General features: G+C 39.5%; 1 protein-coding gene and 1 non-coding gene across 2 annotated transcripts; one reads left to right on the forward strand and one right to left on the reverse strand.

The window, feature by feature from the left end:
- The first annotated feature begins 777 nt into the window (after positions 1-777).
- On the forward strand, positions 778-852 carry TRNAA-AGC. Its single transcript has one exon. It is a non-coding gene; the product is annotated as a tRNA-Ala (tRNA).
- A 2,097-nt stretch (positions 853-2,949) lies between these two features.
- ERP27 (endoplasmic reticulum protein 27) lies at positions 2,950-25,066 on the reverse strand. The gene is made up of 7 exons (XM_036866608.1): positions 24,026-25,066; positions 23,552-23,649; positions 21,698-21,835; positions 9,436-9,552; positions 5,750-5,875; positions 4,420-4,617; positions 2,950-3,614 (listed from the first exon to the last, which is right to left on the reverse strand). Exons 1-7 carry the CDS (start codon positions 24,117-24,119, stop codon positions 3,567-3,569), a joined length of 819 nt encoding a protein of 272 aa, XP_036722503.1. The 5' UTR covers positions 24,120-25,066; the 3' UTR covers positions 2,950-3,566.
- Positions 25,067-25,133: the final 67 nt, after the last annotated feature.

The following is a 25,133-nucleotide window of genomic DNA, read 5'->3' on the forward strand; positions in this document are numbered from 1 at the left end:
TTGTAGTTGATTAGTAAGTATTTAAATGAATGAACGAATATATGAATAAATGAACTGTTCTCTAATAATGCACCACTTGGTACCCATCTTATCCCTGCACACCCAAGGTATACGTGTATTAATAAGGGCCTGATAAAGACAGTATGCCTTCCTTTGTAGCATGACCAAACTAGGTGAGTTGGGAGAGAAATCTCACGACAGGGTGAGTGTGAGAGGATTGTATTAACCATATGTTTCTGATGCTTTGACATCTGGGGCCTTGCTGACCCCGGAGAGATTGCTCCTCCCAGAGCTAGCCAATCCTAGAGGTAGTAAACAACTCGTCTGCTAGAGTTTCTTTCATATGCAAACTAACAAGTCCATACTCTGTACCCATACCACCTCCTTTACTGAACTCTCACAAGGCTTTTACACTCTAGGACAAAATCCATTTGCCCTAATAACACCAGGGCCATGTTCAAGGCAACTAGGGACAGCTTCTATGGCCCAGGGTCTGCAGAATTTATTCAAACCAGCCAATCCTGCTTACCCTGCCTTGACTGTTCCTTCCCACAAAAGCCACAATGAAGGCTCTTGCCCATATTTACCCCTTGTTTCTTCTGTCTCCTGACCAACGCTGGTGTTTCCCCATGTGGCCCTTTGTGACATGGCATGTGCCCTCCTCTTGGGCACTGTGAGTAACAAACTATCTTTTCAATGACCATCATCTTCTGATCTGTTGGCTTCACCATACATGGATAATAATAAAGCCTACATTTAAAAAATTATTTCAAGGAAGGAGGGGGTGTAGCTCAGTGGTAGAGCACATGCTTAGCATACATGAGGCCATGGGTTCAACTCCCAGCCCCTCCATGTTTGATTGATTAACAAAAACACAAAACTTTAAAAGTTATTTCAACTACTTCTCCTGAAGGAAGCCTTTCCTTTGCCATAAGTTCTGACAATTGGAGAAATGACCATTACCCAGAGAAGACAAGGTAGCATTAAACCAAAAAATAAAAGTAATGACAAACTTAATATGTATTATCACTCTGGGATCTCAAAAAATCCTATGAATTATTATTGTATTATCTTCAGTGAACTGAAGTTCTAAGATAGAAAGTGGTTTTTCCAAGGTCACAAAGCCACAGGCACAGAAGAGGTGAGACTCAAATACAAACTTTCTTGGCATTCCTCTGACTCATGCCCTCCTCCCACTCCTGCCTTCTGTTGTAGTCTTCCAAACCTTCTAATAGATTTTACAAAGTTCTATTGTATAACATCACCACTTCCTTCATCCTCTAAGGAAAAAAGTACGGCAGTCTTGCCAGCTAGGACCAATAAATGACTCCAAAATGAAAAATAGCTGTGATATATCTAGATATTTCAACAATAATATGGCCTTGGGAAAATGAATCTAGCAGCTTAGGAAGCTATTACTCAAAGACAGAGAAGATCTAGAGATGACAGAAGTTTATAATACTGAGTCTGATCTTTAGTGAATGAATGAGAACCTTTATAAATCTCTTCTTTTGAATGAAGTTCTTTCTTTGGTCATAACTCCTGTACAAAGAACAAGATTGACTGTGAAGAAGACAAACAAAAATATCCTTCAGTTCTGGAGAAACATAAACTGAGAAGGAATAATTAAATTAAATACCATAAAGATAAAAAGGCACATACAAAGTACTATGTATAATAAAATCGCTATTTGAAGGTAATCAAGCAGAAAAATACACTGTAAAAATGTAAGAACTATGGTCAGTGGTGACCATAGTTATTAGGGGGAAGACTTCAAGTAAAATAATTGAAAAATTAACTCGATATTGAATAAAATATAGCTCATGGGAATTATGTTTTACGTTTACCAAATTCCTCCGATAGTCTGGAATCCCATTCTTATTTAAGCAAGAAAGCGGGCTTTGAAAAAAGAGGGAGAGAGAAAATAATAAAGTCAATCAATGACTTGGAAATTTTTTTAAAAAGGTGAGTTTGGATTATAAGTTTGGAGGAGTTGGATAAGGGGCTTACCCCCCACGGAGTTAAAGGTACCATTTAGTGATGGTGACTGGCAGCTGTTAAGAATTTCCACTCAGTACAGGTAAGAAGAAACGAGCTTGTGTGGCTACTGGACCTCAGCTGGATATCAGGAAGAATTTCCTGACTGTAAACGTCAAGAGTTCTGGTTTGCAGTATCAAAGGGAGGCTTCTGGGATGTGCCTATCCCAGGAATATTTTTCAGCCTTAAGCAGGAAACTGTTTGGGTGGTTTTCAGTAGACCTGTGGATGGATGGGATGGGCTTCTCAGAATCTACTGGTCTCGTGTTGCCGAGGGGTGTGCCATACACAGTTGCCTTCACAGAGTCCATGCCAACAGCTGACTCCCAGCTAAGGGGCCATGGAGTTTTCCCCCCAGGAAGGAACAACTAAGTCTTTCAGTCTCTGTTCCAGTCTCTTGGACCAGTCCTTAGGTATACACTGTAGTTTTTCAGCTCTTCAGCACTTAGGTACTTTGCTTTGGAGCCAAGGGCCTCCTGGGAACAATGTCTCATCTGTGTGTTGACAGTAACAGCCTGTGGGCCAGAGACACTCAGCCAAACTCTCCCTCCATCCCACAAGGGCTGGATTGCACACTTCACCTGCAGTAATCCACGTTTAGCCAGCCCCAGCTCGCCCCTGGGGCCAAGTTCCCCCCTGCCCCTTCTCCAACCTTTTACCCAATTTGATTCCCATAGCTCCTCTGCCACATTTATACCAATCCTCAAGCAAGATGGTCTCTACCAGCTCCCATCCCACTCACAGTGAACGATAACACATTAGTGGCTCATGGCCTGACTCGAACAGTAGATACCAAAGGGGGAGGTCCATTCTGCTGAGTTGGGTGGCGGGGTATTTATAAGAGGTTTGATCTGCAAAGAGATGCCAGTCTTTTCCTATAACATGATGGCCTTTTATTTATCATGCAGCTGTTGATTTACACGGGGAGTTAAGAACTCGAAACAAGCATAGAGTTTTTACATGGTCTGTTTCTGCTGAGTTCAGAGACTTGGAAATATCATTTGACTTCTGGCAAAAAGACAGTTTCAGAAAGGCATTTAAAACCATCTTTTTGTCCTTGGCCCTGAGTCAGAGAGGGACATGGGCTTATGAGGAAAGCAGAGTTTCAACCCTCAAGCAACCCTACAAGATGTTGTGTGTAAGTCGCCTGCAGTATACGAATTCAATATCAAATGACACACCAGAACAATCTCCCTCTAGGAATGTTGCCCCTTCGTAGCAGTAGCACAGTATTTCTCATAAAGCCTCCATCCAGTGGTATGTATGACAATGCATGGGCCTACTCAGTATGAATGCAGAAGAGAAAATCGGAAGGGTAGTGAGAGAGTAGAGGAAATTTAAAAGAAAGGGAAAGTAGAGTCAATGAGATTTTAAGGAACAAACTGGGGCTGTGTGTGTGTGTGTGTGCATGCGTGTACGTGTATGTGTAAAGCCTGGTGATCCTGTTTACTGTCTCTGAGGTTTTGGTCACCCCTTTTTATTTGGCATAAAGTAGCTACTTGGTCCTACGCAGAAGAAGCAGGGAGAAATCAGAGTTCCATCTTTGACGTCTTTTCTTCTGATTCATGATTTTCTCTCTGAAAAACACCAAGAGACTGATATTCAGATTTGGAGTCCACTCTTGTTTTTGAACTCTGAGATTAGCAAATTGAGCTATTTAATTCCTCTTGAAAGTCCTAAATCCATCTTCAATTTTTATCTCATGAACTCCTCATATGGAATTTACTTGTTTCCCACTGATGTTGTACACAGAATGGTAAAATCCAAAATTCAGCTCCTTTGAATATGCAAGACATTTCCAAAAATGTTTTTGGAGTTCTGTTCCCATGACTATATCTTAAAAAGCATCCCAACTCTGACCACCATATCCTCCTATCCCTTTACTCTTTTCTTTTTTTACACTGATACCATTTTTTCGCCTTTAATATTGATAAAGATCAGGAAGCTTGAGAACACATTGTGTGGACAAAGTTTGGGTAAAACAGACTTTTGTTTATATGATTGGAGGATGAGAAACAGCAAAAAATTGGAAACAATCTAAATGTCTATCAATAAGAGAATAGTTAAATAAATCATGATCCATCAATACATTTAAATTCTGTGTAGTTGGTTAATAAACTATAAGAAAGCTTTTCACACAATGAAATAATACTTCATATTAAGTAAAAGAGTCAAGCTGTACAATAATATACAATAGTGTATAATACTCTTATCAATTATGCAAAAGAAGAGGGTGAGTGCATGCATTTATATGAACATTTCCTATCCCTTTACTCTTAATCAAATCCAGTGGAGGTCAAAGAATTTTTATTCAACAGGAAATTAAAGGGACCAAGAGGGGAAACAAACTTCAACTTGCTTTACCTGTAGTCTCACACTTACCAACCTCTTCCCTTTGAGGAATCCATCACAAAAGTTTTGCACGTGCTCTACTGAGACTTCCGTTATGGGCAGTGTATCCCACACATCATCCAGAGTCTGGTAAATTGCCAATGCAGGCAGCTGAGACTTCTTTAGTTTGAAAAACGATATCACCTTCCCATTTTGCTTCACACCAGTGTCCACCAGAATAAAAAGAATCTGCAGTAGGAGAAGTTTGAAAAAGAAAGATCTCTCTGAGGTCCTGGGGAGGAAGAGACACCTTGTGATTGTTGGAGTTTACACTGATGGAATTTAGGGTCTGTGCCACACAATTTAAATCTTCATTGAGTTAAAATGAATTTCTTCTTGTTTTGCATTGTTTGGTTTTTTATCCCTTTGATCGGGTTTATTTCATTTTAAGACCATAGAACTGGAAGAGACTTTAGTGGTTAGCTAAGGGAGAAAGTATGGCCTATTGGCTAAATGAAGAGAATTCCTTTTAAATGTTACCTGTAGTATTTTCTAGCTGTGTGACTTTGGGTACATTACTCAGCTTCCCTGAGATTAGGTGTTCTCATTGGAAAAATGGGCTTTTGTTGGGGGAGATTGAATGAGAGAATGGATTTAATATTTCTAGTACAGTTTTTAGCATATAGTAAGTGCTTGAAAACTGTTAACTATTTTATATTATTAAATCAAACCTTCTGCCCAAAGTGGAAATCTTCTTGATAATAGTGTAGAGAGTTATCTACGTTTAGTAACACTGAAAACTTCCAGTGCTAGGGAAACAACCACCAGAAAGTCAGCTTGTTTTATTACCAGACAGCCCTTGTCATCGAGGTCTCTAATTCAATGCAGTAGCCTTGAAGTGGTTGAAGTTTTACTATTTCAGTAACATAAGCAGAACTGCACAAAGTAGGGAAGGGAAAGAAATAAATATTTATTGGACACCCAGTGGGCACTAGATACCTGACAGGTGTTTTAGATGAGAAATAAGCCCTGAGGTCTAAAACTTCAGAGTTTATAGCAAGGAGTAAATAAATCGTGACTAACAGGTGATTTTTATTTTCAGTTTCTTTGGGTCTCTATTTTCTCTGCACCCATCAAGGCATTAAAAAAAAGAAATAGACTTACTGCTAATGGAAGATATGATTAAATACATCTTTAATAGTATAAAATACATCTTAAATTTTAAATCAGAGTAATGGGATTTATTATGCCCCAGTTCTCACTTTGTTATCTCTTAACCTTATGTATTTTCCTCATTTATCTCACTTCCCTGGTCCCATCTCCCTTTTTCTAGTGTCTTGTTGCTGAGTATTCAAAAGGGTATTTCCCAGTCCAGACTTACCTTCCCCTGGAAGAGCTTAGCTGCTTCCTTGTATCTGTGCAAGCTTGCTTCATACTCTGGGGAGGCCTTGTTCATCATCAGTAGAAGATGAATTGGAATCATACTATTAAAGAGGCCAATTACAGCCTGGGAAATTGAAATGTATTGAAGTAGAATGAAAGTGAAAAGGAGGGGAAAAAACCATTAGTGACAACCGGTGAATAGGTACACTGGAACATAAATGAGAGCTGTCCATCCATCACACCAGTGGTAACTCCTCCAAGATGGTTCTGAGTCAGTCTCACCCTCTGATTTTCATGCAACTGTGTGGTTTCCTCCTCCCCACACTGAATAGGGCTGAGCTGAGTAACCAAAGGGATATTGCAGTAATGCTGGAGTGTGACCTCCAAGGTTAGGTCATAGAAGACATAGTGGCTTCTGCCTTGTTCTCACTCGTATCACTTACTCTCTTATACTGGTCACTCAAGCAGTCTTATGAGGAGATTCGCATGACAAGGAACTAAGGCCTCCTGCTAACAGCCAGCACTGACTTGTCTGTGACTGAGCCATCTTGGAAGCAAACTCTTCAGCCCCAGTCAAACCTTCCCATGACTGCCTCCCTGACCAATGGCTGCCACGTCACATGAGCCCCCAGATTTGCAGCATCTAGCCCTAGCCACTCCCAAACGGTTGACCCACAGAAACTGTGTGAGACAATCCATTTTTTTTCTGTTCTAAGTTGTTAAATTTTGGAGTAAGCTGTTATGCATCCATAGGTAACAAATACACCGTGGAACATTTTAGTCACCTTTTAAACCCCTTTTCATGTTGCAAGACCAGCCAGACGCACTTAAAATGTGGACTTTGCATGTTAGTAGTGTATACTTTTGAGTGCTTATGATGTGCTGGGCACTGTTTTCCGGTCTTTACGTGTAATAACTAATTTAATCCTCAAAGTCCCAGTTTTATAAAAGAAGAAATTGAGGCCCAAGATCTCCTAAAGTCATGAAGGTGTTGAGCTGCGGTTCGCAGCAAGCAGTGTGGCTCCAGAGTCCATGATCTTAACCACCAGGATGTACTGCCTCATACACAGCTGATGGCAAAGCCTCAACAGAACCAATTCAGCCCTCAGCGTGGTTGAATCAGACCACCTCAGATCAGCCACAAGGTAAGCTCTTCAGGAGACCAGAAGCATTGGCCCTTTTTTGGTGATTAGAGATGGTCATTCCCCAGGAAGTTGTCGGCGATGGAGGGGAGGGGACAGCTGTGAACCGGAGGGAGGAGAGAAGATACAGTGTAAAACTATTCCCTTCATTTCCCTTTCCTGAAATGGTGCTGCAACTGTCGCTATTTTAAACAAAATCCCATTCCTTTTCACCCCTCCCTTCTAAATACAGAAAGCACTGCTGTAAAACTAGCATGTGCACAAGAAGAGAGAGTATGGTGTGTTAAGGAATCTTTGGGCAGAGTCCCAGGGTGGTGGGAAGGGGAGCAACTAGGTAGGATCCTTCCAGAAGCTACACACTACTCTGTAGAGATTTTTTTCAGCTCTACTGACCAACATGTAGGTAAGGAGAGTCCAGTGAGTTCTTTCCCAAAACTTTCTCCCTGGAGTTTCAAACCAGGTCTTACATTTTAAGTTTGGGAGATTGGATGCTAAATAATTGTCTCTTGTTCTACTAGATCCTGCTACTTAAACTTAGACCATGCATCTACTCTCCTAGAACGGAGATGGAGAATAAATCTTGAGAGGAGTCAAAAAATCAAAGCTGAGGAGTCAAATGATATAGTTGACTTAGGAGAAGGGATTGAACACAGCAGAAGTGATTAGTTTAATCTTAATAGATTAAACAGCTGGATTTTCTCCTTGCAACCAAGTATTGAGTGTGTGCCTTAAAACTGCACAGGAGGCCAAGTACATGGCTGTGAATTTCTTCCCAGTTGCTACTGGTACAAACCTCTGTACCAGCAACCAATGAGAAACAACTATAGTAGTGTGGGCAGGTCACCAGTTGAGAAAAACACTACTTTTCGGAAATGAAAAAGTCACAATAAAAGTTGAACTTGCTTCTCTAAAGAAATTCTTTCCTAATTTCTTCTTGATGTGATTTGTTGTCACTATTAATATGGAACTTAACAAATGTCATTGTTCTATAAGATGAGAGATGGACCAGGCATCAGAACTCAGGAAGGCTAGTCCTTGCCTCTGCCCTCATTCGCCTGCAGAACTCCAGGACCCTGGACCATAAGCTCAGGTACCGGAAGATCATCTTTTCTGGTCCCACATGCACTCCTGGCAGCTTTATAGACACAATGACCAGAATGATGATGGTCTAGGAGAAAAATTCCTTTTCAATTATTGCTGCCAACACCCCTGCGGTGCGTGTGTTTGGAATCTTAGCAAAAGTGGAAATGGAGTCACCATTCCACGGAGAAAAACATGGTGTGAGAGGCGGACAGGAACTTAGTCAACAGGAAAAGGGGTATTTTCTGTTGAAGGCTGTGTGGGGCAATGGAAAAACCACAGGACTCAGTCAGACAGACCAGTCATAAAAAAATCAGGGATAAATGGATAGGGCTGTCACTGAAGCTCAAATTCCTAGTCATATGGTCTTGAGGAAGTTACTTCACTTTTCTGAACTCCCATTTCCTCTCCAGTAGAATAGAAATAGACAATATGAACTAATGCATCATCAGTTAAATTTTCTGACTTAAAAGATGCCTTTTCCACTTACTGTGTAATCTTGAATGTTGTTTGGAACTTGAGAGTTCTCTATAAAATGGACATAATAATTTCCTCTCTCCTACCTCAAAGAATCTCTGTGAGTATTAAATGAGAAAATGGTGTGAAAGGGCTTTGTAAGTTCTAAAAAGCATGACATGCATATAAAGTACTGTTAGTAGAGAATGCATAGCATTTCTGAGCTGATGTAGATCACTGGAAGTCAACACTCCATCAGTCTATGATTTACGTTCAGGAAGGCAAAAGGCAGGACATGTAAGGTAATGCTATAAGCTGTAGAGTGTTAGAAGGCCAGCAGGACAGCTGGACCAGCACCTTCACCCAGGTTTCAGGCAGCATGCAACACCCAAGGAAGACAAACCCAGAAAGAAACCTGAGACCCCATGAGGGTCTAGGCCAGACCAGGAAATGTTAGTTACTAGTCGACAAGGAGATAGGCACAGAAAATGGGAATAGGTGTATAAAAACTTTAAAGAAATTTTACATCATTGCGACATCCAAATATGTGATCGGTGGGCTTTGTTTTTAAACATTTCATTTGTCTATTAATTTACTTTTATTGTATTTTACAAAAGTATTGGTCACCAATGCTTTAGGAAAACAAAATGGACCTTCAGCAGTTTTGCAATTGCAGCAAGCTCACAATCTTGTTGCCTTCACTGAACTCTCTCAGGCAACCAAACTCAGAAGTTTTGAATTAGTCACCTCAGCACTGCACTCTCTCTTTCTTACTAGTCATGTGACGTCATTTAACTTTTCTGTTTCTTTCTTTGTTGGGTAGGGACAAGTCTATCAACTTAAGGGTTGTAGAGGGATGGCAACATAAACTAGGTGTTCAATTAATGGTGGTTAATATTATTATTGGTCAAAAGATCAGAACTCCTGGAGGAAAGGATTTCTGCTATGAAGGCAAGTACCCTCCTTGACATAGCGACTTAAGGGTCTGCAGACAGGGGCTATTTACCATAGGGTTATACTCTGTCACCAAGTGGAGGTTGTTGCTCTGAATGAAATGGCTTAACTTGGTAGCATCCATGCTTTCAATGTCTTCACTCTTTAAATCCAGTTGTTTGTTATCCACCTGGGTCACACAAAAAGGATAACATTGTCACTGTCTTCATGCATCAATAAATGTTTCTAGACTATTTACCACATGTCAGGCACTAACTAAAGCTCTAAAGACAGAAAGGTAAATAGGAAATGTTCCCTGCCCTCTAGGAACACACTGTCCTGTGGGACACAGAGAAGTAAACAGAAACATCACACAGAATGTGGCTAGCGTCATCACAGACCCATTTGTCACCTAAGGAAGAGCAGAAAAACTCCCAGGAAGAGGCAGCTCCTGAAGAATGGCTAATAAGACTTGTTCAGATGAATGAGGATGGGGATGGGATTTTAAATAAAGAACAGTATTTGCTAAAGGCAAAAAGATGTGAGATGCCCATTCTAGAAGCTGCAGTTTGTTTAGCTTGACTCTAGCAGTAGATGTTAAGTGCAGGTAGAAGAGAGACATAGACAGTGGGGTAAGCAGGGCAAATTCCTAAAGAGCCTTGAAGTCAAGGTAAGTAGATTAAACTCTAACCTGAGGGCAAGGGGAGACACTTACAGGATCAGATTTATGTTTTATTTATGTACCCTTCTAATGTGAAATAAAACACACATATAGAGAAAAGCACAAAACAGAAAATATAAACCTCAGTAAATGATCACAGAGCAAACAACTGTGGAACCACCACTCAGGGAAAGAAATAGAACATTACCAGAATGCCTGAAGCCCTATGTGATCCCTTCTAATCAATAATCCATTAGTTTTCTGCCAAAGTGACCATTATCCTGACTTATGATGACCATCTTCATCCTTTCCTTTATAGCTTTACTGCTTAAAAATGCATCTCTTAATGTTATAGTTTAGTTTCATCTTTTTAAAAACATTATGTAAGTGGAAACAAATTATTTTTTGTATGTGTGTCTCAATTCTTTTGCTTAAAATTTTGTTTATAAGAGCCATCCATGTTATTGCATTTAGCTATAGTTTGTTCATTTTCCTTGCTCTATAATATCCGATTGTATAAATATGCAAAGCATTTATTCATTTTACTACTGATGAAAATTTAGACTGTTTTCAGCTTCTGGTTATTAAAATAAGGCTGCAATGAACACTCTTGTTCATTTCTCTTGGTACTCATGTCTCTATATCTGTTGGGCATGTATCTAGGATTAGGATTTGATTGTAGGATATGTATATTTTTGACATGTATTTTGATGTGTGTTTGGGAGACAATGCCAAGCTATTTTCTAAAATGGACAATAATGTACATTTGCATCTGTACTGTTGGAAATGTCCCATTGTTCCACATCCTTGCCAACACTTGGTATTATCCACCTTTCTAATTTTATTCATTTTGATGAATATCTGGTAGTATCTCACTGTGGTTTCACTTGTATTTCTCTGATTAACCAGTTGTATATCCTCTTCTTTGAAGTGTCTGTTCAAGTCACTTGCCTATTTTTCTATTGAGTTGATCCTTTCTTTGCTGATTTGAAGATGTTTTATATATTCTGGATATGAACCCTTTGTGGTTTTATATTATATATCTTTTCTCACTGGGGACTTCCCTTTTAATGGTGACTGCATATGAACAGAAGGTAATTTCAATGTAGTCAAGTTATCAACCTTTTCCTATAACTCATGTGTGTTTTTGTTTTGTTTTGTTTAAAGTGCTTTGACTACACCAAAGTTTTGAAAGTATTCTCTTATTTTATCTCCTAGAAACATTATTACTTTGTTGTTCACAATGGATCTAAAATCTACCTGGGACTCATTTTTTCTTCCTTCTTAAACTGATGTTTAGATTCTGATTTTTAGCATTACTCTTCTCTAAAATACACATTAAAATCTCCATATTTCCCTTTATAAGGCTATGGATGCCTTCTAAATTCATAAATTTTATATGTATGTTTCATTATCATTCAATTCAAAATGTTTTCTAATTTCTGTTCTTATTTCTTCTCAACCTATTGGTTATTTAGACGTGTATTTTTAAATTTCAAAATGTAAGATTTTTGGGTTATATGCTTGTTTTTGATTTCCAGCTTAATTTCTACATTTTATTCTTATTATTTGTCAACTTCTGTATATGTGATATGTGTCCTTAAAATTATGAATATACTATAGTTTTTGAATACAGTATTCTGCATATGCTCATCAGGACACAGTTAATTTATAATTCAAATTATATATATATATATATATGTATATATTTTTTTTTTTTTTTTTTTTTTGACTAGCATATTCTCTCAAGAGAGGAGTGTCAGAATCTCCCGGTATGATTGTGGATTTAATCATTTTTTCTTACAATTCTGGCAGTTTCTTCTTATATATTCTCAAGTCATGTAGGCAGATTTAGAATTGGTAAATCTTCTGGGCAAATTAAAATTGTTGTCTTTATGAAGTGTCCTTCTTTATCCCTAGGGATGCTCGTTACATAAAAGACTACTTTGTTCATACTAATATACTTATACCAGCATTCTTTTAGAAGTGTTTACATGGCATATCTCCATCCTTTTACTTTCAACCTATCTTTATACTTTACATATGTCCCTATTTTTTAAAACATTGTATCTCTTGTAGAAAGCACATAGTTTTATTTTTAAATCCAGTCTGATAATCTTTGCCTTTTAATTGGATTATTTTTATATAATGTAATTACTAATATATTTAATTAAATATGCATTTTTCCATTGGTTCTGCCTGTTCCAAATCTCATTTTCCTTCATTTTTGGCCTACTTTGAATCCATTGAGCACTTTTTATTATGCCTTCTTTCTCTTTTTTGACTCAGAAGTGACACACGCTATAATTATTCTCCTAAGGATCACCAGCATGCGTTACAACATGCATACTTTACTTACCAGAATCTAATATTAGCTGGCAATTCTACCTTCTTCTTGGATAATGCAGACATTAGAACATTCTAATACACTTTACTTCCTTCCAAATCAGTCCGTGGCCCACACTCAAGACTTACAGGCAAAAAAAAAATAAAAATAAAAAAAATAAAAAAGACTTACAGGCGATTATTGTTCTGTGTGTTAATTCTAAATCTCACAAGACATTATTATTATTGTTATATAATCAATATACATTTACATTTATGCATATATTTATATCTTAGTTTCTCTTCATTTCTTCCTGCATTTTTGAGCTTCTATCTGGGAATTTTTTCCCATCTGCCCAGAGAACACATTTAGTATTTCCTTTAGAATGAGTTAGATCTGTTGGGTGACATATTCTTTCAGTTTGATTGTTTAAAATATGCTTCTTTCACCTTTATTTTTTTTAATTTTTTTTTTTTATTAATTAATTAATTAATTTATTTTTGGCTGTGTTGGGTCTTCGTTTCTGTGCGAGGACTTTCTCTAGTTGCGGCGAGCGGGGGCCACTCTTCATCACGGTGCGCGGGCCTCTCACTGTCGCGGCCTCTCTTGCTGCGGAGCACAGGCTCCAGACGCGCAGGCTCAGTAATTGTGGCTCACGGGCCCAGCTGCTCCGCGGCATGCGGGATCTTCCCAGACCAGGGCTTGAACCCGTGTCCCCTGCATTAGCAGGCAGATTCCCAACCACTGCGCCACCAGGGAAGCCCCCCACCTTTATTTTTGAAGGTTATTTTTGCTGGGGGTAGCATTCTTTGTTGAGAGTTATTTTCTTTCAGTTTTTGAAAGATATAATTATTTGTATTCTGCATTCCACTCTTTCTATTGAGAAGTCATCTGAGAATCTTAGTATTACCCTTTGAGCTTACTTTGAAGGTAATCTTTTTTGTCTGATTTAAGATTTTTCTCTTCTTCTTTGACTTTCTGTTATTATACTATGGCATGGCTACGGGTAAATTATATAGATGATACATATATATAATTATATATGTGTGCAGGTGTATGTAGTGTGTGTGTATATATATATGTGTATGTGTGTGTGTGTATTTATATATTCATATATGATCAGGGGCTGAGGTGACTCGAATCTGTGCTGCAGCTCTTGGGAGGGCTGATCTACTTACGGTTTATCTTTGATTTTAGGGTATTTCTCTTTAGGGTCCAAAGTAGAACAAAGGATGTCTTACTAGTTTTACCTCCTACTTCCTCTTGTGGTCCCTGAACTCCAACATTTAATTTTCTGGCTCCTTGAATATTGCAAAAATGCTAATAAACCTCTCAGCGTCTCTGCTGCTCCTTCTAGAACTGGCTAAGCCCCCCAGATGAAAAGCAGTCCAAATACAGGGTTCATCTTTTTGGGTTTCCATTTTATTTTAGATCTTAGCCTAGACATACCCCCTTCTCTTGCTAGTTCTCCAAGGTCTTTCTTTAAAATATTTTTTTTGCTCAGCTTTTTCAAAAAAATTATCTTTAGTGGAAGGGATTGTCTAGTTACCTGGTCTGTTATCCCAGATTTGCATTTTAGAGCTGCCTTTCCATGATACTCAGGTATGTTGAAAAGATAGGATGTCATATTGCCAAACATTGCTCCCAGAAGTTTCCCATTCCCCTCCCCCATCTCCTCATGCCCATAAAGACAGAAGATAAAACTTCCATCACCCATAGCAACTATGCCTACAGGTAAAACTGTCAGGGTCAGATCCTGAACAATTCTGCTTCCTGAAATAATTTGGGTCATTTTTGAGATCCTTGGGCCACCAACACTTGAACACCTCCTTAACCCTTTCCCTTTATCTGCTATCTTATATCGGTCCTACCCCATCAGATCTTGCCCTGGATCAGAACCATCTTCTATTTTTCTCTTCTTTTCTTCAAGGTGGTCTCTCACTGGGTTAGTTAAAAGCAATATGAACCTCCAAGAAACCCAATGCACTCTTTATGGTTAATTGTATTAATTCTGAGTCTATTTAGTCATATCTGGGTATTTCTCTTATAATCCATTTGTGTTCAATTATTTGTTGAGTGCCTGCTGTATGTTAGGTACTGAGGCCCAGAAGTGCTGACCTCACTCAGATGTCAATTTAATCACTTTATTTTGTGATTGTTTTTCACAACCCGAACTTATGAAATACATAAATGCCGAGGTACAGCAAATGTTTGTCTTTCAAAAAAAGAATTTTGAAAAAAATTCATCGAAACCACGGGATATTTTAAAAGGTGAACTCCTTTTGCATATTTAATTGTTTTTAAATTCACACAGTTTGAGTAGAAAGCTTGGGGCAGAAATATAAAAGCAGGAGAAAAATGTCTTCCTAGGTGGAGTTCTTGCCCACCCTTCTCCCATCCCTCTCCTCTAGTCGGTAGAGAAGAAAGTGAACACAAAGGATCTTAAAAGCTGCTTAAGGCCTGCTTTGCCACCTGTCATGTCTCCTTCCTAAGGCTTTGCTAATTGTGCAACCATCAAAATCATCATTGTAGTCACAAAACAGTGTCCTTTTAATCTTTAATACGTTTAAATACTTCCTGATTATTTTTCTGGAAACTTGCAGGCCTGGTGTCTAAGCTCAGGGGACAGAGCTGTGGTCTGAGCCAGGAGTTCCTCCCTTTCTGCTCCCTTTTCCAGGCAAACCCTCACATTTCCCAGAACAAGACGAACAGGAAACGCCAGCTCCTCCAGGTGTTTCTGGACTTAAGGAATGCTGTATACTGGAAGCACCACGGTTAAGCGGTGATAACATTCTCTGAGAAGCAAAGAGCTTTAATAAAAACCACCCTCCTGAAGGCTTTCCAGTTGGTTGGGCTTCTTTGAACGAAACATACCCGGTTACTTCTCTATTTCTTAAACCAAAAACTCTGGAACGTTCATGTGTAGGGTTCCTGGAAACAACATTTGAAAGGAATTCTTCCTCTGTAAAGGGAATTTATTTGCCTAATGCACTGGAAAGAAAACCCAACCCTGGAACCAAGAGTGGGGGAAAATTTTTTATATATTTTGCCAGTTTTTGGAAAGAATTTTCCTTGAAAAATCATATTATTTTTCTCCCCAAGAAAAGAGGCACCAGAATAAAAACAGTAAACAGTAAACCAGAAACAGTAAACCAGAAGGGTTGTCACCTTACAATATAATTTTGAGGTTCTCCAAGAGAATCAGATGTGGATTATGTTTCAGACACTGTGTCCTACCAATGGATTTCATCACTCCTTTTCTGTTTATTAGTATTCCAGCAATATTCCTTTGAATTCTGCTCGATTTCTCTAATTAACAACCCAGCAGTTCATAAGACATATTAAAGTTGTCTTAGTTTACACCAGTTACAATATTAAATATCTGGGCTATCACGGAGAAATCATTTGTTTAACAAATGCCCTCATGTCTCTGGGTTTGTTTTTTCTGTGTTTTTTTTTTAAACATCTTTGTTGGAGTATAATTGCTTTACAATGGTGTGTTAGTTTCTGCTCTACAACAAAGTGAATCAGCTATACATATACATATATCTCCATATCTCCTCCCTCTTGCGTCTCCCTCCCTCCCACCCTCCCTATCCCACTCCTCTAGGTGGTCACAAAGCACTGAGCTGATCTTCCTGTGCTATGCGGCTGCTTCTCTGGGTTTGTTTTTATAAGCTGCTTAGCTTACCATATACTTGGTAAATATATACTTTAGAAAAAAATATTTAAAAATTTGATTTATCTTACTTCTTGCCTTTCTTATCAGTTTATTTTTATGCACTGGTTTCTTCTGATTCTCTGCTTGGAAAGGTGCATTTCTTATAATAGGTTTCCAAGGAATAATTGTGAAAGGCATGAAAGGATGCCTCTGCTGTGTTTCCATCACTATCCCATTGGGTCAAAGTTAGGCTAATTATATGTCTTTTTTGGCATGTGGGATCTTAGTTCCCCAACCAGGGATCGAACCCGCAACCCCTGCACTGGAAACACAGAGTCTTAACCATTGGACCACCAGGGAAGTCCTTATATTTCTTAAAATAGAAGTGATTGAGAATACTCAAAATGAGGTAAACATTCAAATAATATCTGAAATTCCAGTTTAGGACAGGCTCATGGTTTTTTCAACATGGGATTACATCTCTGTTGGGGCAACATTAAGAGTCCTATTGAGAGTGGTGAGGATTACTATCACTCTCACAAAAGACAAGCTCTGTCCTCACACAGACAGGTTGTCATACACAACTTACTATTGCTCCATTTTACGTTTTTCCCAATCACATGTATATAGTTGGCCTGCACTGTTTTTGCAGGTGATGCGTTCCATAAATATAGCATTTGCCAGTCTCTCATCTCTCCAACATAGCTGTCAACTCATATTCCCACTTATTATTTCAGCTTATTTCTAAACACGTTCTTACAATGGAAATTTACTGTAGGGACAAATTCTGCAATTTCTTTGCCAAAATATGCCATGCCTAGATTAGCTCTTGAGAAATAATCCTGGGGTTTGATTAAATAGTGCCATGGAGATAGAGAAATGGTTTAGGAGAAAGTGTGTTTCTTTTCTTTTTTTTTTTAAGTCTTTAGAATGAGGGGCATTAGAGTAAATAGAATCTAGGAGTAAAAACATTGGTTTTCTTCAGGGTTAAGTACTGTAGAAAGTCACTATAATATGGTAGAAATGGTAGCTTTGGAGTCGGCCATGCTGGGGATGAATCAGGTGTCTGTGACTCTTTAGTTATGCGAGTCTAGATACTGGAATCAATCTCATGCAACTTTAGTTTCCTTATTGATAATGCAAGGATAATAATAATAATTTCATCAGAGCCTTGTGAGAATTCAATGGTTGAACCTCGGGGAACACCTGGCAGAGCGCCTATCGTAAATTAGGCAGAAAAGCAAACAGATGAAATTCTAGACCTTAGATGAAAGTAGGTACCAGAAGATTGCAACTGGCTCATGTTTCCCAATGTCAAAAAGAAGAGTCTTAACTGCAGACGTAAAAGGGTCTCCTCATGGGCCTACATAGAGTCCACAGTGACCAACTGGCAGGAATCAGTAAAGACCATGTCCATCATGTAAGGACATCCATTAGCTCCCAGGCCACCCCTGCAGGACTCAGGAATTGACCATTGTTTCTAAACACTAGGATCATCTTCTGAAGGGCACGATCGCATTGTGTGATGTTTTTTGAACATGTTAAAAGCAGAAACTAACACACCATTGTAAAGCAATTATACTCCAATAAAGATGTTAAAAAAAAAAAGTTTTTTCAATGCAAAAATTTGAAATACACCGCAATTTTAAAAACCCTAAAAAAAAAAAAGAATAGTCTTGGTTGATGTTCTTTAAAAAAAAAAGTTATTCCAAACTCCTGAACAATAATCCTAGTAAAATTTGGACTGAATTTTTGAAAGTGTAAACTGAGAAAAAAAATGTTTATCTAAAAGCTGTCACTGCAGAAGCTGATCCTGTCCCAGACCTGCCAGTGGAGTAGGGCAGAAACCGGGGTGCTTGTTTTTGGTATGGGACATAAATAATCTTGTCCCCAGAGGTTCCAAGAGTTCATTCGGAGTACGTCTGTCACTAGTGGGAAACAACAAACAGATTCTAAAGGAGAGCGAGCAGCTCTGGGAAGTCATCAACAGGGCTTTGTAAAGAATAAATTGTAAACAAAGGTAGTGCGTCCATTAGAGGTTGTAAAGCCTGCAGAGACATTGGAAGCAACAGCACTTGTTTTTCTTCCCCACATGTGTATCTTGGTGGTACTAGGACTTTAAATCAGGCTTTCATAAGATCTATAAACAAAAAACTGGGAAAGAAGTACTTGTGGATCTGTAGCTAATTAGAATTTTTGTACTGATAGGTTGCTACAAATAGTTCAACAGTACAATGGCATTAGTGTAACCTTCCATATCTTTTTTTTTTAAATTTTTTTACTGAAGTATAGTTGATTTACAATGTTGTGTTAGTTTCTGGTGTATAGCAAATTGATTCAGTTTTATATATGTATATTTTCATATTCTTTTCCATTATGGTTTATTACAGGATATTGTATATAGTTCCCTGTGTTATACAGTAAGCCCTCGTTGGTTATCTATTTTATATATAGTCTGTATCTTTCTCATCAAAGCTCTTCACAGAAGAGTTTGATTTCATCCTATTTTAGAGTGCAAAGCTGCAACTGCTGTCCAGGTGGGGGAAGAATTGCCGAAGGGACTCAGGCACCTTCAGACATATTTTTTGGGAGTGAGTAAGTTCCTGAAACACTTTCTGAGTGTCTTCTAGGTACCAGAGACATACTGTAGACCTTGGTATACAAAGATGAATAAGTCATGGTTCCTGCCCTTGAATAGCTCATGGTCTAGTGGGGTAAAAGGTGAGACAGACACAGAAATACATGACATGCCTTATAAAAAGTGGTAATTGAAAACAGAGACATGGACATTTAGAGGAATAGTTAGGCCAATTTGGAGATTCCAGGGAGGCTTTCTGAAGGATAAGCTGCTTGAATGGATTCACTGGAATATGAGGGTGAGGCTGTGACAGGGTCCCTGCCGGGAGCTGGCATTCTGAGCAGAGAAATAGCCTGTGTGACGTGGTGGAACTACACTGTGTATAGTTGGGTATTGAGAGTGTAGAGCCCAGGGTGGGAATGTGCTAGAAAAGGAAATGGAGAAGTAGGTAGTGCCACGTCATAAAAACTACATGTTTAAATATCTTGATTTTGCTCTCTTAAGACATGGGGAATATTGAAGAGTTTTTAAGAAAGACGTGTCATCGTCAAATTTCCATTTTATATCCATCATTGTGATACCAACCTAGAAACTTTAAGAAGTAGTAAGGGGAGATCTATTAAGAAGGTATTGAAAATATTTATGCCAAAGATTATAAGAATCTAAGCAAGGAGTGAAATAGAAAGAGTGGAGGAGAGCATAGACTCAGTAGGCTAGGAGGTATGATTGGCAAAGATTAGATACTGAATGAACACAGTCATTCAGTAAGACAGTGTTTTAGAGGGAAGAACATGATTCAGCAGGTGCAGATGACAAATTCAGTTTTGACAAAGTTAAGACTGCAGTGCTTATGAGGATATTCAAACAGTTATATCCAGCAAGCATTTGAATCACAGGAGAGGTCCAGGCTAGAGGTAAAATATTCCAAATCCTCAACAAACACATAATCGTCAAACATGAGAAAGAATTATATCACTGAAGGATTACACATTCATTCAGTAATTGATTCGTTCACAGGCAGAGTACAGAGGAATTTAAGGCAGTGAAAATACTGGGATACAGTAATGATAGATTCATGTCATTATATATTTGTCCAAAACCATAGACCACAGAACACCAAGAGTGAACCATGAAGTAAACTATGGAGTTTGGGTGATTATGATGTTTCAGTGTAGTTTCATCAATTGTGACAAAGGTACCACTCTGGAGGGGGATGTTGATAATGGGGGAGGTCATGTATGTATGGGGCAGGAGATAAGAGGAATCTCTATATCTTTCTCTTAATTTTGCTCTGAACCTAAAACTACTCCAAGTAAATACTTTTTCAAAAAGTAAAAAAAAATAATTATTCATTCACATATTCATCTATTCACCAAACATTTATGAGTACCTGCTACATGACAGGCACTTTTAAATGCTCGGTGGTTGAAGTAATGAACAAGACAGTCTTTGCCTCCATGGAGCATGGATTATATAACCTAGATTGGGAAGAGCATTGGGTCAGGCAGTAGTATGGGTGGAGGAAGAGAATATCCCAGGGAGACGAAAAGAAGAGGTGGACCAGGAGAAGGAGGCTCCTAGGTCAAGGAAAGAGAGAATATTAAAGAGAAAAGAGGCCAACAATGTCAAATATGGCAGAAATGTTCAGTAAAATAAGACTTAAACAGTATTCATTGGATGTGGAAATATGGAAGCCACCCTGAACTGTATGAAAGCAGTTTTAATGGAGTGGTACATAAACTATGTAGTTTATGGGCTTAAAGAAAGTTGGAGACACTGAGTAGAAAATACATTTAAAAGACAGTTGGATGAGGAATATGAGATAGATAGGATGGAGGTGAGAGCGGGAAGGACCTTCAGTCCAGAAATCTTGAAACTTTAACTTTTGCTCAGTTTCTCATGTCCAGTGGACTCTGGTGATTTTCACCTTGGTGTTCCACCAACAATGTAAACTCAACAACAAAATAAAGCATCAGAAATCCCTATTTCTGTTATGCCCTCACTATTCCTAGGTACCCTGGCTTTAAACCTCGCCTCCTTTCCATAATTTTGATATCTAATCCTTGCAGGACCTGCCTTTTCTTCACTTTCTACTGCTACCTCTTTGCTACAGATCCTTAGTACATGATCTATTTTGTCAGCCTAATAAAAGTTCTCTCTACTCTTGTCTTTTTGCCTAACAATCCATCTGACTCATTGCTGCCAAAATAATTTTGCAAACACATTTCTGTTCATATTATTCCCCTGATCTAAAGGCTTGAGGGGCTGCCTAGTGCCAAGCAACTTAAGTGCAAACCCATTTGCTGCTATTCAAATTTCCTCACAATATGGTTCCAATCAAGCTTCTCTGTCTTTTATTCATTCGCCCAAAACATGTTCCCTGAGATCCAGTCAAGTTGGCCTGATCACTGTTTCCCAAGTTTATTTTTTTTTCCCCCATGTTGGCCATGAATTCTCCTCTATTTTGTCCAAATTTTATCTGTTTTTAATCCCAGTTCAGTTGTCTCCTTCATAATTTATTTTGGTCACAATTCCTACCCTGCCTTTATCATTTGAACCCTTGTAATATTTTATCCATGGTGATGCTCTTTGTATTATAGATACGTGCATATTATGTTTACAATCTCTACTATATTTGTAAGATCTATGAGAGGGGAGAATATACTCAATGCGTTTTTATTATCATTATCTTGCATAGCACACAGAGTAGTTGTTACCACATGTTTGATGAATGTAAGTGAACTCTCAAAGGTATGAAAATATAAAATTTTAGAGCTCACAATGACCTTACTGATGATATGGTCAAACCCTTTTATTTTATAGATGAAAGAACTGAAGCCGAAAAATGTTCAGTGACCTGCCCAAGTCACATGGCTGGTCGGTGACAAAGCAGTGCTCCAAATCTTATGTCCTGACCCTCAGTCCAGGCTTCTTCCCATTTCGTGACACCATCTGTTTAGGAACGTGAGTTGAGCCATCGTCCTTGTCATCATGACTCAGGCAGCACCATTAGTGTTCAAGACCTAGACTCCTTCCTGGTCTCAGAAGTCTGTACATCCACAACCCAAGGAAAAACTGGTAGAAGGCTGGAGCTGCCCACCTGACTTACCAGACGAAAGAGGGAAATGGTGTTCCCAGTAACACTGTAGTGGGCCAGAACCTCGGAGGCAGTGCTGATTCCAAATGACACATCTTGGAAATTTTTCACCACACTGTGGAATAAGGACACTGCTGGTACTTCTAAATCCTAAAAACGAGAAGAAAAAAACCCCACAGGTTGTTTTTGGAGGAGGGAGACAGAGAAACAGACTAGGGAGTAGAAATGTGTTCACTTGTATCAGAAATCATAGTGTCCAGTGAGACAACATTGACCTCTAAAAATGCAGGCTGGATCTGCAGCCACATGGTTGAATTTTCCAGGCTGGGTGGGTTAATAGGTAACTATAACATTGTGGCTAAGCCTGGGACTCCTGTCTGTCTTTACCATAGAACTTGCAGTTTATTAGTAGCTGAGAGGGGTCTCAAAATCATAGAGACCTGCAGAGTTGGGCTGCGCTATCATTGATATACCAGAGGGGGCAAATGTTTGGGGAATAATTTGTGGAAGAAAAAAGAAATGCAAAAATCAGAATAGGTGCTGTCAAAAGGGCCAAAAAAGAAAATAATGAAAATAAGAGAAATTAAAGTGGAATCTTAGAAGGTTTATTAACAAAGGCTTGTGTAGGATGTAGAGGAACAATCCTCTTTCCACTGTGTGTAAGCCATGAAGATACTGTTCATGCGTTGGTCCAATTCTAGAACCCAGGCCTGCAGGACAGAGCAGGGAAGCCTATTCTGAGTGATGATTCCAGTCCTTCTATAACAAGCTGGCATTATTTCCCTGCTGTCATGGGACGTTTGTCCTCAGCAGCTCCAGGCAATAAACTATAGAGTGAATGTATTTGTCCCTGACATCTCTCTAGCTAGAGAAGTAGATGTGCTAAGAGAAAAGATCATGGTGAGCCTTGCATCTGGGGTCAAGCAGAGGGAGTTGGCACCTTGCTCATCCAAAAGGGTGTGTGGAGTTCATTCGAGGTTATGAACGATTTTTCATCAAGGCTTCCTCTTTTTTTATTCTGCTCCTTAGAATGGAATTGCTCGTGAATCAAACAACGACACCCGGTGGTCATTTAAGTTATTGCGCCCAACTCCACTTGGCACTCCTGCCTGTCTGAGGGTGGCTGTTTTTGTCTACAGTTCAGATCTCTCATCACTGAAAAATTTGCTCCCTGGTCTTCCTACCCGACTTACATCTCATCAAGGCTATTTCCAGCTGTGTACACAGAATAGACAGGGTGATGATGAGTTGGAATTAATGAATGGAAAGAAGACAAGAAGATCTGCCAGGAGAGAGCAGGGGCTTGATCAGCTGTGAGAATCTCCAGATGTTACCTCCAGAGAAAGAGAAAAATAATGGAATGATGCCTTCGCCTTTATGGGTGCTTTTCTTAGCCAGGAAGCCAATCTGGAAGATGGAGGCTAACACCTTCAATATATAAAATGCCATCCTTATTCAACATTTCAGAGCAAACAAAGAGAGAGAAGCATGGGGGACTACTTATTTGGTAAGAGCCTCGAGACTGGAGGCAACTATTGACAAATGCGTTGCCTGGATAATAGAAGTTGGGTTACTCTGGCCCCTGCCTCAGAAATTCAGATACCGTCCGAAGCTTCAAAGCATCCACAGATGGGGAGACACAGTCGGCAGTCTCAGAACTCTTGAAGCAAGTGTGAGGAAGACGTAATTCAGAGACTGGGAATGTCTAGAAATTGAGAGATCTTGATGGACAAGCTAAAAGCAGACTCTGTACCCTTTGGCTGCTAAGGCAGTGTCATCTGGCCCGCATGTGACTAACGCGGCTCCCTTAAGGTAGAATATTTCTGGTTCTTTGGAGGGACGACAGCTGGGGGCATCTGGACAAACCTGGAAGAAGCCTATGACAGCCACCTCAGCAGCAGCGACGAAGTCCATGGCGGCTTGGACATCTGTGAGCCGCACGGGTTCCCGGGCGCCGGGACCATCTAGACAGAGACAGAGGAGGGTGGTGGGGGGAGAGTGAGAGAGAGACAGAAGGTTTGGGCGTACAGAGTAGAGAAGAAGCAGCTCTAAATCATAAGAGCATCTCTACTTTTTCTCTTCATACTAAGGCCAATGAGATTTAGGAGCGCAGTTATCATTCCAAGGCTTTATTTATTTATTTTTTACTAACATGGGGAGGGGGGTGTCCCCACAAGATAGCCTATTTCTGAAGGAGAATGCCAGACTAGGCGAGGCAGATCTTTGTCCAGCATCTCCTGGGAAGTTTCCTAGGTTTGGAAGACAAATACCCAGAGCCCTAGCATGTTCCCTTCCCTTCTTCCAACAACACTTTCACCCCATGGTGCTCTTTTCTTTTACCTGAGGATTCCTGAACTTCTGCAGCAACTTCCGGGGATAGTTTGCACGTGAAGAGACATAACAGATACAGGCATCTGGACGGCATGGCCCCCATTTTCCTGCTCCTGGTCCTGCTCCAAGCCCCGGCCGTGGTGTCTGAAGCTGCCGATTCAGGGCAGCCCACTCTTCAGTTGACTGTGGTGTTATTCAAGCTCTGGGAACTTTGCAGCTGGCTCTGGGATGGGGGACCTTCAACTTCTGAGATAAGAGATGGAGTTCAGTGACAGGGCCTCAGAACAAAACCAGCTAGAAGAAAGTCAGGTCAGTTCATTTAAATAAAATATTCTATGCCGGGTATTGACCTATGCACTAGAGATACAATGATACCTGTGACCTGATCACCTCTCCCAGCCTAGATTGTTTATGTGAAAAATGGGCAAATGAACAGATCGTTTAAATATAAAATGGAAAGTGATTATAAAATTGGGAAACTCATAGGGTGCTAGGAGAGGATGAACTAAGGACATTTTAAACACTGGTGGGGTCCAGTGAAGGCTTTCTTCCTGCTGGGGATGCCTAAACAGAGTCCTGGGTAAATAAAATTTTACGAAGCAACGAAGGTGGAAAGGGAGTTTCATGTAAAGAGCCAAAGCACAGAGATGTAAACGTGGTGTGAGAGATAATTATTAGTAATTTAGTATTACCAGAAAAGGGAATGATAAATCCAGGCAGAAAGGCACGCTGGGACCAGATCGCAGGGGGCTTTATATTCTAAGTGTAGGAGCTTGTCTTATTTCGTAGGTGATGGGAAGCCACTGAAAGATCTTAAGCAGGAGAGAAACAGTGCCTGATGTGGCCCAGGTGCCTGTGGAAATTTGAGAGATTCTCACAGGCAGAGGGATATATAAGTCTCAAGCTTAGTAGAAACTTCTATATGATCATACTATAAAATAAAATAAATTGAGATTTCCTACCATTCCTATCCTGAAAGCTCATTGCCCATCGCACTGGAACAGGGGAACGACACTGCTCCCAATGATGTAGCACCACGTGTACTGTGCTCTGCCCCAGTTCCTCTGAGGAAACTCATGAATGGGAACCATCCGGTTACCATATTTGTTTGAAGGAA

This window comes from Balaenoptera musculus, chromosome 10, assembly GCF_009873245.2.
Source record: "Balaenoptera musculus isolate JJ_BM4_2016_0621 chromosome 10, mBalMus1.pri.v3, whole genome shotgun sequence".
Taxonomy (NCBI): Eukaryota; Metazoa; Chordata; class Mammalia; order Artiodactyla; family Balaenopteridae; genus Balaenoptera; species Balaenoptera musculus.

Coding starts and splice junctions, on each gene's coding strand:
- ERP27 (XM_036866608.1), bottom strand. CDS start 24,119: ATGGGGGCCATGCCGTCCAGATGCCTGTATCTGTTATGTCTCTTCACG. Junction 21,836..23,551: donor CTGTCATAGGCTTCTTCCAG/GTTTGTCCAGAT, acceptor TCTCGTTTTTAG/GATTTAGAAGTACCAGCAGT. Junction 3,615..4,419: donor TCCTCAAAGGGAAGAGGTTG/GTAAGTGTGAGA, acceptor GGTGTTTTTCAG/AGAGAAAATCATGAATCAGA.